General features: G+C 43.2%; 1 protein-coding gene across 1 annotated transcript in view; it reads right to left on the minus strand.

Annotated features, from left to right (window-relative positions):
* LOC146041618 (5-hydroxytryptamine receptor 3A-like) overlaps positions 1-15,588 on the minus strand; it is a 51,603-nt gene that overhangs the window by 22,658 nt on the left and 13,357 nt on the right. The window contains exons 3-4 of the mRNA XM_083161556.1: positions 3,951-4,108; positions 1,273-1,317 (exon numbers count right to left, since the gene is read on the minus strand). Coding sequence (XP_083017682.1) covers positions 1,273-1,317; positions 3,951-4,108 — 203 coding nt within the window. The remainder of the gene's footprint in view (positions 1-1,272; positions 1,318-3,950; positions 4,109-15,588) is intronic.

The following is a 15,588-nucleotide window of genomic DNA, read 5'->3' on the forward strand; positions in this document are numbered from 1 at the left end:
GTTCTTCTGGGTTAACATCCTGTATGTCCTCCTTTGATATGCTCAGAGTGATGGCCTCTATGGATTCATGGAGCTCTCAAACATTTATCAAGATGATTTTCAAGATTATCTTCACAGGGGAGAGAGCTCCATGAAAAACATCAAATTATATATAAGGCCTAATTCAGACATGATTGCATGGCTGCAAATCAGCAGGCCTGGTGATTATCAATAGACGGCGCATGCATACTGCCCATAATACCCATAGTACACATGCGAGAGGCCATCCTGCAATAAAATCCTGCTACTTTTTTTGTTAACACTGCCCGTTTGCAAGGAGTTTTACAGAGAGTCAACCTTTGGAGATGGTGACTGGATGTTTTCTGGGAGTGTTAGGGAAAATGCAGACACGCCCAAACGTTTCAGGGGAAGTTGTGGGACATCAGCTCCGACCCGAACAGCCTGTTTCTATCGCAGCTGCTGCGCAATTTTTTCAGACTTACACGGGGCGGGATTTTACTCAGACCAGGTGGCGTATACTCCACTATTCTACCTTATATGATAGGAGTCCTTTTAATACCCAAGGAGATATATCAGAACTCACTATATGCACACTATGTCATGTTAATTATATTATTATGTTTAAGTACGTTATATTACGCTACATACAGATGGAGCCGGCTTTATCCTTGCAGTGAATGGGGTTTCTACCGCCATCCACGCCGGCGGCCGGCTCCTGCCAGGGGGAGCGTGCACGAGACACCCGAGCGCCCCATGGCAACAGAGCTTGGCGGGGGTCCTCGATGCCTCCCCCGCCATCTCCACCGGTCCCCCTCGCCGGCCCGACCCCCCCCACGAACTGGACAGCGTCTCCCCGGGGAGACGCTGCCCAGCCGCCGCGATACTGGGACGCACGCGCGTCCCAGTCTCTATCGCCAGTGCTCACCAGTGCAAGGGATCTGGCGAGCGCCGGCCAAAGACAAGCCATGCTCCATCTGTATATGTCATAATTCTTTTAGTCTTTATATAAATTGACATTAATGTTTTGTGTTTTCTGAGAGACACATATACAAATGCTATGTTTTAAGTTACGTTCCACAATTTCCAAAGTCTACTGCAGTGTACACTATCTACACACCAGCAAAGGATTCTGGGTTATAATGCAATGTCCCTCATTGCAAACAAAGCAACATTTCTGCTGATATACTAATGCATTAGGCCAGTGAATTGTGAAATATGACATTCTATTCGCATATAGAAAGTAAACTTACATTTGCTAGTGAAGTTATTTACCTGTCTAAGCCAGAGGTAAGTTTTCAGATATTGGTGTATTTCATCCTAAGGAGACAATATTGAAGAACCTGCAGTTAACTTTAATAAAACAAAATAAACTACACGCATGCAAGTAGATGGTGTAAGTACAGACAGAGAAATGTGAGCAAGGTAAGAAAAAATGAAATCCAAATCTAATTCAATACTTTTCAAATAATAATTCTCCAAAACGTGTGCTGTAGGGATGAGATGAAAACAGATTTTTATCGTAAAACTATACTTTTCAATATTGATATGATTGTGGAGTTCTTTCTGCGCAGCCAGTGATGTGTAAGTGCTTCAGCGACGGGCCTGCAAAATATTGTGAGCGCTTTACAAGGTGGAATCTGACAATCAGGGGCGCCTTGCCCTGTCCTGGGTAGCCTCCTGCAACCTACCGCAGGGAGTTTTAATTTTGCTAAATTTAGCAAAATTGTAACTCATGCTGAATAAGGCCCCATGTGCCAGTGTACTAGACATGCACAGTGCAAATTCATGCCTGATCCACTTAGCCAACTGGCATAGTACTCATTTCACTTATGTGTGACTGGCATGGGGTATAGGAAAGATGTTGGTGTGTTTTGATTGAAATTCAGAATTAATATAACAAATGAAATCTTAGAATATTTAACCATAACTTTTTGATACTGTATATAACCCAACCAGTTAAGACACCATAGTTTTACATGGTGGCTAAAGATGAATGATTATCTCTCTTCAAGCCTTGAAAAGAGAAAAGTACCAAAACCAACTTCCTACTGTCAATTTTCGGTACTTGTTTCCTATCTGGGCGCCCACGATCAAAATCGCGGTCATCGGGGGTAAAAATCGCGGTGATCGCGGTCATCGCGGGCATCGCGGGTAAAATTGGTTGGTCGCGATGCCCGCGATGACCGCGATCACCGCGATTTTCCCATAGGGAACAATGTTAAAAAGGCTGATTGACCGCGATTTCACTGTTAAATGGCTCAATTGACCCGATTTCGCCATATTAACCCTGAATTAGGCCCAATTAACCCTTAAATGTCCCCCCCAATTTTTGACGCCACCCCACGATCGACGCCAACCCGAAGCGTGGCGAGCGCAGCGAGCCCGCGAGGGGCGGCGGTACGCGTCCTCCGACCTTTTCATGCCCTACTATCCACGTCGGCGTGGTGTGGGAATATAATAGTGTGGCGAGCGCAGCGAGCCACCGAGCCCGAAGCGTGGCGAGCGCAGCGAGCCCCGCGAGGGGACGCGGATACCTTCACAGGTAGACGCGTCCCCTCGCGGGCTTCACAGGTGTCCGGGTCGCCACGGACACCTGTGAAGCCCGCGAGGGGACGCGCATAACTGTGAAGGTTTCCGCGTCCCCTCGCGGGGCTCGCTGCGCTCGCCACGCTTCGGGCTCGGTGGCTCGCTGCGCTCGCCACACTATTATATTCTCACACCACGCCGACGTGGATAGTAGGGCATGAAAAGGTCGGAGGACGCGTACCGCCGCCCCTCGCGGGCTCGCTGCGCTCGCCACGCTTCGGGTTGGCGTCGATCGTGGGGTGGCGTCAAAAATTGGGGGGGACATTTAAGGGTTAATGGGCTCTGTGGCCCATTTAACATTGATTCCTATGGCAAAATCGGGTTGATTGAGCCATTTAACACTAAAATCGGGTCCATCGCGACTTTTAACATTGTTCCCTATGGGAAATCGTGAGCATCGCGTCGCGGGCATCGCGGGTACGTTTATGGCCGGCCGCGACGCGACCGACGCGATTTTTCAGGTTTAACATGGTTTTCAATGGGAAAATCGCGGGCATCGCGTCGGTCGCGTCGCGGGCAGGCATAAATGTACCCGCGATGCCCGCGACGGGCGCCCAGATAGGAAACAAGTACCCAATTTTCAAACACAATCTGTAAAATGACAGTTAACAGCTAATTGGTTGGTACTGTACTTGTATCTCTCTTCATGGTTTGATACATCTTCCCTTAATGGATTTATTGGGTCCATATGAATCCTTTTAAATATTCAATAATGGAAAAACAAAATCAAATTGCGATTTCATAAAGTTGATGGAAATCTAACTTTCTATTTCAGTAAATTGCGATTTCATAAAGTTGATGGAAATCTAACATTCTATTTCAGTAAATTGTGTGAAAATCTAGCTTTGAGAGCTAGAGTGGATAACTTTGTCAAGAAAAACAACATTTATGGGCTATATAAAGTTTAAACATGGCACATGTATTCTTACACTAACCGGAGGAAGAGTTATTTTGCTAAACAAATTATTGGTTTCCAAATTTGAAGAAAAAAATGTTTTCCTTATTTGTGATTTCAATCTAAAAACATTTGAATAATGTCGTACAAGTCACAAAGAACATGTGTATTGTTGTTTTAGAGGCCTTTTAGATACACTATGAGGTAAGGATGTGATTTCCTGTGAGTTTGGATATCATCCTAGGATGTTCATTTGTGGTGGCATTGTGGGCTGGTCATTTGATTAGAATTTAGTTACAAATCCCTACCATATAGGACAAATATTTTAATATGTAAAGGTTGTGGAAATACAACATGAAAAAAGAAACAGAATGTATGCCTTTTTAGGGGCAGGCAAAAGAATATTTTTATGAAAAAAATAAAAAAATTCTGGAGAGAGATAGGTAAACATTTAGAAATATTAACTTACCACTCCCAAAATGTTATATATAATTATATCTATATACACTGTTGTTTTACATCTCCAATCTTTCACTGGTCTTACTCCCTTCCTGTAGCCATCCATCAAGTGATCTGAAAGTCTGACAAGGGCTGGTTTAAGTGGTTCTGATCCATTTCTGTCATGACCTTCAAAAAAAAGAAATGACAAAAAGATACTGAGTGAATTAATAGTATAGTTATTTTGTGAGTTCGGATAGACCTTTGTAATGTTTGGATCTCCTAAGGAAATCTGTAAAAATCTTTGTCATGGTTATGATTTCCCCAAGGCTCAGAATTTAGATTACATTGTTGCTATTTTTATATATTATATTTATAAGAAATGTAGAGTCGAAACCAAAACACACAAGGGTGGTTTTGCAAAACCAAAACCGGAAGATGAATCCTGATCTAAAACCAAAACCAAACTATCTCATATCTCTAATATAATATATATTAGACGGGATGCGGTTAAGATCCCGGCGGTCAAAATACCGACGCCGGGATACCGACCACAACAATCTCGACATATTCTCTCTCTGTAGGTGTCCACGACACCCAAAGAGGGAGAATAAATTAGCATTGCGCTCGCCCCACTGTCGGGATTGTGGTGGTTGGGATCCCGGCATCCGTATTTAGACAACCGGGATTCTGACCACCAGGATCCCATACCGGACCCTGTTAGAGATGTGCGGATTCGATGTTATCCGGATTTACTCAAGGGTTCTCATAGCGGGATCTTATTGGCTATCGGCTGTCACACATTTTGGATAGCCAATAAGGGTTTATGATGGTCCTGATGACGGGCAGTGGCCCGAAACGGTGTAGACTGTACTACAAGTAAAGTTACTTTGTTTTGCACGAGACCCAGAGTGACGCCTATCATTTGCCTGATTATACTTGGTGGAGCCATTACAAGCTACAGTATATATATATATATATATATATATATATATATATATATATATATATAAATATATACTGTACCTACACATATATACACAATTTTACAGGGAATACATAAATGATTGCAGTTTAAACAAGATGATCTAATATTAAGCTATTTTATTGCAAGAGGAAAGTTGCATCTATTCGGGCACTGGGATTTTATGTGAAACATATGGGGTCTGATTCAGAGGTGGATGCTGTAGTGGCATTAGGCAAAAGCAGTTGATATTTTTTCAGTCTGGGTTCCATCCATGCCACATGCATTGCATACCAACAGTTACTGATAGAGATACATGCAATTTCGAGGGCATTTTTGGGTGGTTGTTAGAATGGTGTGTATGGCTAGATTTTGCATCTCCAAAGGCCTGTAACAATCTTTGATAGTGCAACTGTTTGATGAATGCACAATGATTGATTAATGCTGCAGCCAGTGAGCGTCTCAGTAGCCCACAGTGCAAAACTGGACTACCCATGCCTGCGAGGTGGAAGCAGAGATGATATATTGTCAATGTAGCCACTAGACTTAAAGTGGAAAATTTTGGAGGGACCAAAACAGTTTATTTTGCCTTTAAACAATGGCTTTAAATCTAGTTCTTAAATCGTACATTAATTGGCCCAGTGTGTCAAGTTGTGATGTAGCTGGCATCTCGATAGTCCGTGGGAGGGGATTGTTAGTGTTAGGCTCTGGGGAGGGAGAGTAAGGGGTAGGGTTAGCTTACCTTCCAAAAATTGTCAAGATATTGGCCGTCGGGATGCCTCTGTTGGTATTCTGACCATCGTCATCCTGGCTGTACCCATCCCGTCAAGTACACATGAGCCCAGGCCCCCTGTCTGCACTGCTGGGTGCGAACAGGACATTGAATAATCAATTTGCCGCACCCGTTCGCAAAAAGAGGCCGCGCATGCGCATAAATGTTTGTGCGCCTGCGCAGTAGCTAAACATCGCCCTTCCCTCCCCCCCTGTACGAATGCGCAGGGGAGCATATGAAGTAGAATGACCTCCTATATACTGTACAAATGCTGTCATGCCAAGAATGGAGTCAATTAAAAAATGAAGAGATGCTTGTGTGATAAAGGCAGGTATTACAAGCCTCATAGACCTCAAAGTTTCCTATGGCAATCAGTCAGCTTCTAGATAAAGTATGTCATGGGGGCAGTATACATGATGTAATGATTAGCATTATTGCCTCACATTACTGACACCATGGGTTTGTATCCCAGCTTGTGCAATCTCCCCATGCTTGTGTGGTTTTCCCCCCACAATCCAAAAATATATCGATAGGTTACTTGGCTTACCACATAGAATTAACCCTAGTATGTAAATGCATGTTTAAGGAAGACTAGATGGGCCAACTGGCTCTTAAGTGCTGTCAAATTCTATGGGGGGGGGGGGTGTTTCAAACACAAAATAATTGAATTCCCCCTATGTTTCTGTGTAATTACATTCGATAAAATGAAAAGTAGAAGCTGGCAGTCTGGGCCACTTGGCTTTCCAGTATCATGCGTAGTGATGTAAATGATCTGACGTTCAGTAAATCCACACTCCAGATATTGGAATAATAGGGAACTGGGGAGTAGTCTCTCTGTCTCACATATCAGCCACATATTATGTAAATGTATACCTGTTCTTTAGTACTTAAATGCTCCAAATAGCACTTTATATGATACCAGTGACTGAGCCAAGTGACACAGACTTATCTCCTTCCTGCCAAATAAGCAAGTGGGCATTACATGGCCCACATGCACTAAGCTTCAAAAAGTGATAAAATAGAGAGTGATAAACAACCAGCCAATCAGCTGTCATTTTTTAAACCCAACATGTGACATGACAGTTAACAGCTGATTGGCTGGTGGTTTATCACTCTCTCTTTTATCACTTTTCAAGCTTAGTACATCTGGCCCTATATCTGCTAATTAAGCTATTGCGGGGATACTAGCCTGGTAATCAGCTGCGCAGGTGTTCTGGACATTTCATAGTTCTATTTGTATTTATAAGCTATTTCATGGCTTTTCATCTATACTAGTAAACATCCAATTTCACCTATTAACACATAGTGCTGAATATATGTATAAAGCTGTGTACACTCGGTGCAATTCTGGCTTATGGCCAATTTTGACTACACAATTCTGACTATCTTCACTTACAGTTTTGACTATGTACAATTTGCCTATGTGCAAATATACTGTACACATATGCCTTTAGGTTGATGTTGTTTTATAACCTCTAGGAGGATTGATTTTTTATTTGTAAATTGTTTTAATAACTATATCATGTTTAATCCTGGTGTGTATGTATAATTAATTGCCACCTGGTTTGTGTGTTTTACTTTCTGGTGTTAAGTTTTGACTGAATGAAATAACTTTCCACCCATATTGATAGTTTTAACAACCACAATACATAATGATTAACATGTGCTTGATTATTGCACTTTGGGGTAAATATTGATATGGTAGATTATCTATGAGGGTTCAATGCAAAATTACAGATTTCTGGATATGACATGGCTAAATGGTGCTTTCTGGATATAACATATAGAACAATGGATCTGACATATACAAGATGGATCTGACATACTGTATAGCAAGATGAATATAACATATAGCAAGATGGATATAACATATAGCAAGATGGATATAAATATAGCAAGAGGGATATAACATACAGTATAGCAAGATGGATATAACACATTGCAAGAAGGATATAACATATAGCAAGATGGATATAACATACAGTATAGCAAGATGGATATAACACATTGCAAGAAGGATATAACATATAGCAAGATGGATATAACATATAGCAAGATGGATATAAATATAGCAAGAGGGATATAACATACAGTATAGCAAGATGGATATAACACATTGCAAGAAGGATATAACATATAGCAAGATGGATATAACACATTGCAAGAAGGATATAACATATAGCAAGATGGATATAACACATTGCAAGAAGGATATAACATATAGCAAGATGGATATAACATATAGCAAGATGGATATAAATATAGCAAGAGGGATATAACATACAGTATAGCAAGATGGATATAACACATTGCAAGAAGGATATAACATATAGCAAGATGGATATAACATATAGCAAGATGGATATAAATATAGCAAGAGGGATATAACATACAGTATAGCAAGATGGATATAACACATTGCAAGAAGGATATAACATATAGCAAGATGGATATAACATATAGCAAGATGGATATAAATATAGCAAGAGGGATATAACATACAGTATAGCAAGATGGATATAACACATTGCAAGAAGGATATAACATATAGCAAGATGGATATAACACATTGCAAGAAGGATATAACATATAGCAAGATGGGTATAACATATAGCAAGGTGGATCTGACAAATAGCAAGATGGATATAACATATAGCATGAGGGATATAACATACAGTGAGATGGATATGACATATAGTAGGGTGGATATAACACAAAGTGAAATGAATGTCAGCTTTCCAGTGAGTATAACATATACAGGGGGGATGTTCTAACATTCGCAGCCCGGCTACGCCCCCCTACATCGCCGCCCATCGCCTACATAATTATCACATATGCTCTAACATATGCGATAATTATGGCAAAGGACAACTCTTGCCTTAAGAGCTGTCCTTTGCGGTGAGTAAGCGGGTCCCAGCGGGTCCCGGCAGCTCCCCCTTACCCGGTGCTGCTGCTGCTCCGGGCTCTCCTTCTCCCTGCACCCAGAAGAGGATTATAGTGCAGGGAGGAGGAGGACACAGGTATTGGGGGGGGGGGGGGGGGTCGGTGCGGGGCGTCGGTGGGTCGCGGTAAGGGGCATCGACAGCTTTTGCTGGTAACCTGGTCGGGAATGTTTAGTGCATCCCAAAATGCGATAAAAACCCAGATAATGGGGTTTTTTACTGCATTTTTAGTTTAGAGAATCTTCCCCACAGTACCTAGTTGCACATGACAACAAATCAACTGGTACTTGTGGAGTATCACGGCTCCCACGACCTGCATCGTATGCAGATCGTATGCTAAAAATCGCATCGCATCGCATCGCATGTGGCATACGATGGCATACGATGCGATGCGATGTTTTACCGATTTTTGACTATTTTTGCTCAAAAATCGTATGCCATCGCATAACATCGTATGCCATATGTAGTGGCATACGATGTCATACGATGCGATACGATGTTTTACCGATTTTTGAGCAAAAATGGTCAAAATCGGTAAAACATCGAATGGCATCGTATGCCATATGTAGTGGCATACGATGTCATACGATGCGATACGATGTTTTACCGATTTTTGAGCATTTTAGCTAAAAAATCGTATGCGATCGCATCGGATGCCATACGATGGCATGCGATGCGATGGCACCCGATTTTGGACTGAAATGCATCAGAATGCATTGAAATGTGTATTAAAGTAGTGAAATGCCCCCAAATGCCATTTTTCATAGTGCACCACCCCCACTATCAACGTCAACCCGAAGCGTGGCGAGCGCAGCGAGCCCGCGAGGGGCGGCGGTACGCGTCCTACGACCTTTTCATACCCCCACTATCCACGTCGGCGTGGAGTTGAGAATAGAATAGTGTGGCTAGCGCAGCGAGCCACCGAGCCCGAAGCGTGGCGAGCGCAGGGGACGCGGATACCTTCCCAGCTATACGCATCTCCTCGCGGGCTTTACAGGTATCCGCGTCCCCTCGCGGGGCGCGCTGCGCTCGCCACGCTTCGGGCTCGGTGGCTCGCTGCGCTCGCCACACTATTCTATTCTCAACTCCACGCCGACGTGGATAGTGGGGGTATGAAAAGGTCGTAGGACGCGTACCGCCGCCCCTCGCGGGCTCGCTACGCTCGCCACGCTTCGGGTTGACGTTGATAGTGGGGGTGGTGCACTATGAAAAATGGCATTTGGGGGCATTTCACTACTTTAATACACATTTCAATGCATTCTGATGCATTTCAGTGCAAAATCGGGTGCCATCGCATCGTATCGGATGCCATCGTATGGCATCCGATGCGATCGCATATGATTTTGGAGCTAAAATGCTCAAAAATCGGTAAAACATCGTATCGCATCGATGGCATACGATGCCATGCGATGTTTTACCGATTTTTCACCATTTTTGCTCAAAAATCAGTAAAACATCGTATCGCATCGTATGACATCGTATGCCACTACATATGGCATACGATGTTATGCGATGTTTTACCGATTTTTGAGCATTTTTGCTCAAAAATCGGTAAAACATCATATCGCATCGTATGACATCGTATGCCACTACATATGGCATACGATGTCATGCGATGGCATACGATTTTTTAGCAAAAATGCTCAAAAATCGGTAAAACATCGCATCGCATTGTATGCCATCGTATGCCACTACATATGGCATACGATGCCATACGATGGGAGCCGTGATACTCCACAAGTACCAATCAACCAATCACAGCTCTCCTACTTAAGCAGTGCTGACAAGGAAAAGGAGAAGAGCAATGTGGAAAAGCTGTCACAATACAATAAATAGTTGGGGTCCTGGATGAGGCTCCGACAGCCAGATATTCTGACGATAATTAGTCCAACATCATATTCCCAGCTGTTAAATGCCCAACAGTTGGGATCCTGACTTACAGGGGCTATTCTCACTCAATGGCGTCCACTACCCCCATAGAGGGAGAGTAGAACCTGTGGTTAGCGCAGCGAGCCACCGAGCCCATAGCTTGTTGAGCGCAGTGACCCCCTGACCCTCTGTCAGGGTCCCGTCAGTTGGGATACCGATGTCGGACAAATGACTGTCGGAGGTCCGACTGTCTGAGGGTCATACTACACCCATATAGTTAACATCAAAACAGGAAGTAGACATTTGGCTGCAACACATATTTGCAACATTGGAGGAGCTGTGGCCAATAATACTGGGGGATATCCTGGTTGGTGCGGGCGGACCGTGTTCGCACGGTCCGGAGGTTTTTTCTTCTGCACATGCGTATCATTCGGTATGCGCATGTGCGGCGTCAGCAAACCGCTGATGAACGGACTGCCCCAAGCAAAAAATCCTATCCACAATCACACGGTGATAGTGGATGTGATGTGGGCGTTTTTAGGGGAGATGCTAGAAAACTGGGCAAAACTTGGCGTATACCTGGGCGTACATGGGGGTGTGCACTCAAACTGCACGGAGGGACAACCGCCTCGCTCGGCGAGCGCAACGTGCATTTTGGGCCAAAAACAGTTGGACGCCAAAGAGTGCTTAATACCACTCCTATAGTTTCTGTCTGAGTGCGGACACCCTGGTCTGCTAATAAACGCCAATTACAACTAAATTGCATACTCCTGACTGCAATATTAAGCAATGCTGCAGGCCATTAAGTGAAATGCCTCATTTCACTATCTGCAAGCCACACACAGGCCAGAAATACATAGGAAGGTTCTCTTTCTACACTTCTTACCATGTAAAGGTTGGTTTATTTGTATGTAGTATTTATCCAAATACACATTTCAATATGTCCAGGTAGTTGTTTTTTAACCACCTACACCAGGGCTGGGCAACACCGGCCCTCCAGATGTTGATGAACTACACATCCCAGCATGCCTTGCATCAGTTTCAGCATGGCCACATAGCAAAACTAATGCAAAGCATCCTGGTATGTGTAGTTCATTAACATCTGGAGGGCCGGTGTTGCCCAGCCCTGACCTACACCCTTAGTGAAAGTGTGTTTTACATCTTTACAAAGCAGGAAACACAATTCATAGGAGTCGACATGTGTCAACTTTTTCACTACAACACAAACATACAAGGCTAATGTATTTTTTAAACACATCTATCACATCTAACATCTAACACCAACAATGTGTTTTTGGCAGAGCCAGATTAAGGTCTAAATGGGCCTGGAGTTGAAAATGATCAAGGGCCTATTATGCGCAATAATAGGGGTTGTGGCCAGCACCTAATAATGTGGGGGGGGGGGGCGTGACCAGTGTTCTGGTTGGGTGGTCTGCTCATGGGTGTGTCTCTATTTTTGTAAATACTTTCAACTAATCATATATGCCTGGAAAAAGCAGGGGGCTGACATAGGAAAAATGCACAATATGATTCATAAACGGGCATTGCGCGCCAAAGTTGTGCATTAAAAATTACACCATAATATCCATAACATGTTAAGCCACACACCATAATGTCCATTACGTATTAAGCCAAACACCATAATGCCTATTAAAAATTATGCTACATAAGTGCTGCTTACCTATATGCTCATTGCCAGGGGTTCCATGCTCATTGCCAGAGTTTCCGTGCTCATTGCCATGTGGGATTACATGCTCATTGCCAAGGGGGAATACATGCTTGTGGTAACTGAGGGACAGCCGCCACTAGGCAGAAATGACAGCCATTGACAGCCGGACAGAGAGCAGGGGGCTGCCCGGCTGTATTCAGAGCAATGTAGGTCCCAGCTATTTGATATAATACCCCTTTCACACCAGAAAATGCAGGGATTTACCCAGGAATATTGACCCAGGATCATGCAGGGACATTCCCGGATTGGCCCCTTTTACACCAGCCTAGTTCCTGCATTTTCTGGCGTGAGGAGGAGAGAAAACTACCCTCCCCCCTTTAAACAACCAGCTATATCTTCGGAACCAACTGACCCATTTACACGAGGGATTCGAATTATTTTCAAATTAATTTGGTCCTGTGAAACTGGGCCATTTGGTTCCAGAGAAATCTGTCCTCAAACAACATGAACAACCATGAAATTACATTTCAAAAATGAAAAAAAAAAATCCGGTTTACACGAAATATCTCTAAAACCAATGAACCCATATGGACCAGCCTAGTATCAGATTGAAGGCCCAATTTGGGTTAGACTGAGATCAACCTTGAGCTTCTGTGATGCCATTGGAACCAGGTGGGAGTCAGAATTTGTGGGTCTCATGTTATCCTATGAGGAAAACGTTCCAGCTTTGCCTGGCAGTATCTCCGGTTCCCGGGGGGCTAGAGACGCGGGGCTGGGCTCGTTGGAAAGCCCTGACCCTCAGCTACAAAATGGGCCTATTTAGAGAGTGGGCCTGGAGCTGTAGCTCCATCAGTCCCATTGTTAATCCGGCTCTGGTTTTTGGTTCACCATTTCTACTTGCAATGTTTGTTAAATGTCGTATGCTCATGGACACTATTTTGCCCACAATCTCACTAATATTTACCTTGGACATAAATTTCACGATCGGGGAGACACGCTGAGTCTCCTAGCGAAAAAGGCTGAGATCCATCCCGTGCACGTTGGCGTACGGTCATATGTACGCCACTCCCCTTTGTCGGTGTCTGTGACCGTCCATGTGCGGCTGTTCTGTGGGCGGACTCACGCTCACCGTGAGAGTGAGAAAAACGCTCGGTGTGCACGTCCGTATGCACGTTTCACCAATCCGATCAGAATAAGGCCCACTGTGGCAGTTTCCACTTCTGCTATCTCTGTATATATCACTGAATATCTCTTTCTGCTCTTCCAGCAAACCATCACTACTCTCCTCTCATCATCTACTCTTACAGACCATCACTCCTCATCACTCTCTCTGCTCTACCGCAGAACATCTCCAAGTAGCAGCAGGGCAGCTTAAATATTCAGGTAGTGACCTCAAACTTGCCAGTCCCACAGACAGATGTCTTTATTGGTGGTGGTCCCTCAGAGCCACCTATGTACAGTAGCAGTGATATAATAACACCGGGAGTCCCTGGAAATTCACATCTATCAGCCATATGAGGAAGGTATTTAAACAAGTTGTTGGTAAGGAGGATTCTTCTTTATCTTTGTATACATTTTATTAATGAGAAGTCGTTGAATACAAATAAAAAGCATTACAATTTTCCATATATGTTTACATTCAATAATGAAATTTTAAGAACACAATAAAAAATATCACATGTAGATATGTCTAGTGCATTCAAATTATAATCATATTCTCTAAATGCATATAATCCTCATTCAATTCAGACAACTCATTGAATTATTATATTATTTGAAACAGAATAGAAAAAATAGAGTATAATGAAAAATTCAGAAAAAAAAGAAAAGAAAAGAAAGAGGAAAAAAAAAAAGGATAGAAAGGAAGTAGGGGCGGACTGGTCGGAGGATTCTTCTTTGAGGGAACATTGGACCAGACCAGGCTGGCAGATAGGAATTTCCGGTGAGGCCTGGTGATTATTTTACCACTGCTCTGCTTTGTTTGTCTGTTTTTGTTTGCAGAGTTACCTAAAAGGTGAGAGTCCAATTTGTCCCTCTTACTGATTTAAGTAAATATTGTGTCACACAATTTGGAGTTTCTTTTTTTCCGTCTTAATATGCATTTGGGAGTATGAAGAATGTGAATACCAGAGGTAAAAGGACAGAGGGATGAGACCAGTACCTAACAAGCCACAGCCTTTTCCTTTTCTCGTTAATTTGTCTACTTAATCCAGTCAACTGTATTTTCTGGTATGAGGCTATGAGCTCTACCAACATTTAGGGCAAGATGTAATAAGCTTGAAAGTGACAAAATGGGGAGTGAAATACCGCCAACCAATCAGCTCCTTCCTGTCATTTTTCAAACCCAGCCTGTGACATGACAGTTAAGAGCTGATTGGCTGGTACTTCATCACTCTCCATTTTATCACTTGTCAAGCCTAGTACATCGGGCCCTTAGTGTGGATTTATATTTTGCTTTGGAATAAGAGTATCACACTATTATATGTTTTATGTTTGTTTTTGTAGCACGTCTGTGGAAAGATACTGCTTAAAAGAATAAGGATCACACATATACTGAACCCATTGCGGACTTTTGGGCTCACATTGGTGGTTGGAAGCACCTGTGGACCCATGGAAGACAATATAATACTGTTGTACGGTCTTTATTGTATAAAAATAACACTATTTATTATTGGGGACATTTTGGATGCTCTTAAAGCACATTTATTCTTTCTCAACATTTATAACTTCTTAAGTAAATATACCTCAATTGCATATAACTCAGCATATACATATAGGAAACATTATATATATATATATATATATATATATATATATATATATATATATATATATATATATATATAGCATATGTTGGTGGTGGCACTCAGGACGTGTAAAACTTGTATGTCAACATTTCAGTGCCGTAGTGCTTTTATGAAGAACAGTATGAACATTCATGCCGTCTTTGATAAAAGCACCACGGTGCTGAAATGTTGACTTAAAAATATGCTGTTTTGAGATTTATTTACAGGTCCAAAGTGCCGCTGTCCACATACATATGCTATACCCGGAATCTGCTTCATCAGCTGCATTCTGGAAGGCTCCAGGCAAGTTACCGGGTGTGGTATGACACACCGACAGTTGGGATTCCGACAGTCATTACTCAGATGTCGGAATCCCGACTGCACAGCGGGGGGAGCTCAATGACTGCACAGCGGGGGGAGCTCGCCATGCTGCGCTTGCCACGCTGCGGGCACGGTGGTGTGCTGCGCTCGCCACCTATTTTATTCTCCCTCCATGGGGGTCGAGTGAGCAGTCGGGATTCCGATGTCGGAGTAATGACTGTCGGAATCCCGACTGTCGAGGAGCCGTCCGGCACCCAAGTTGGGTGTGGTATGACATCCTTTTATCCGGAGTTCCGGGGTTTAGCCATTCTCTCTCTCTCTCTCTCTCTCTCTCTCTCTCATATAT

This window comes from Crinia signifera, chromosome 19 (genome assembly GCF_055691185.1).
Source record: "Crinia signifera chromosome 19, ASM5569118v1, whole genome shotgun sequence".
Lineage (NCBI taxonomy): Eukaryota > Metazoa > Chordata > Amphibia > Anura > Myobatrachidae > Crinia > Crinia signifera.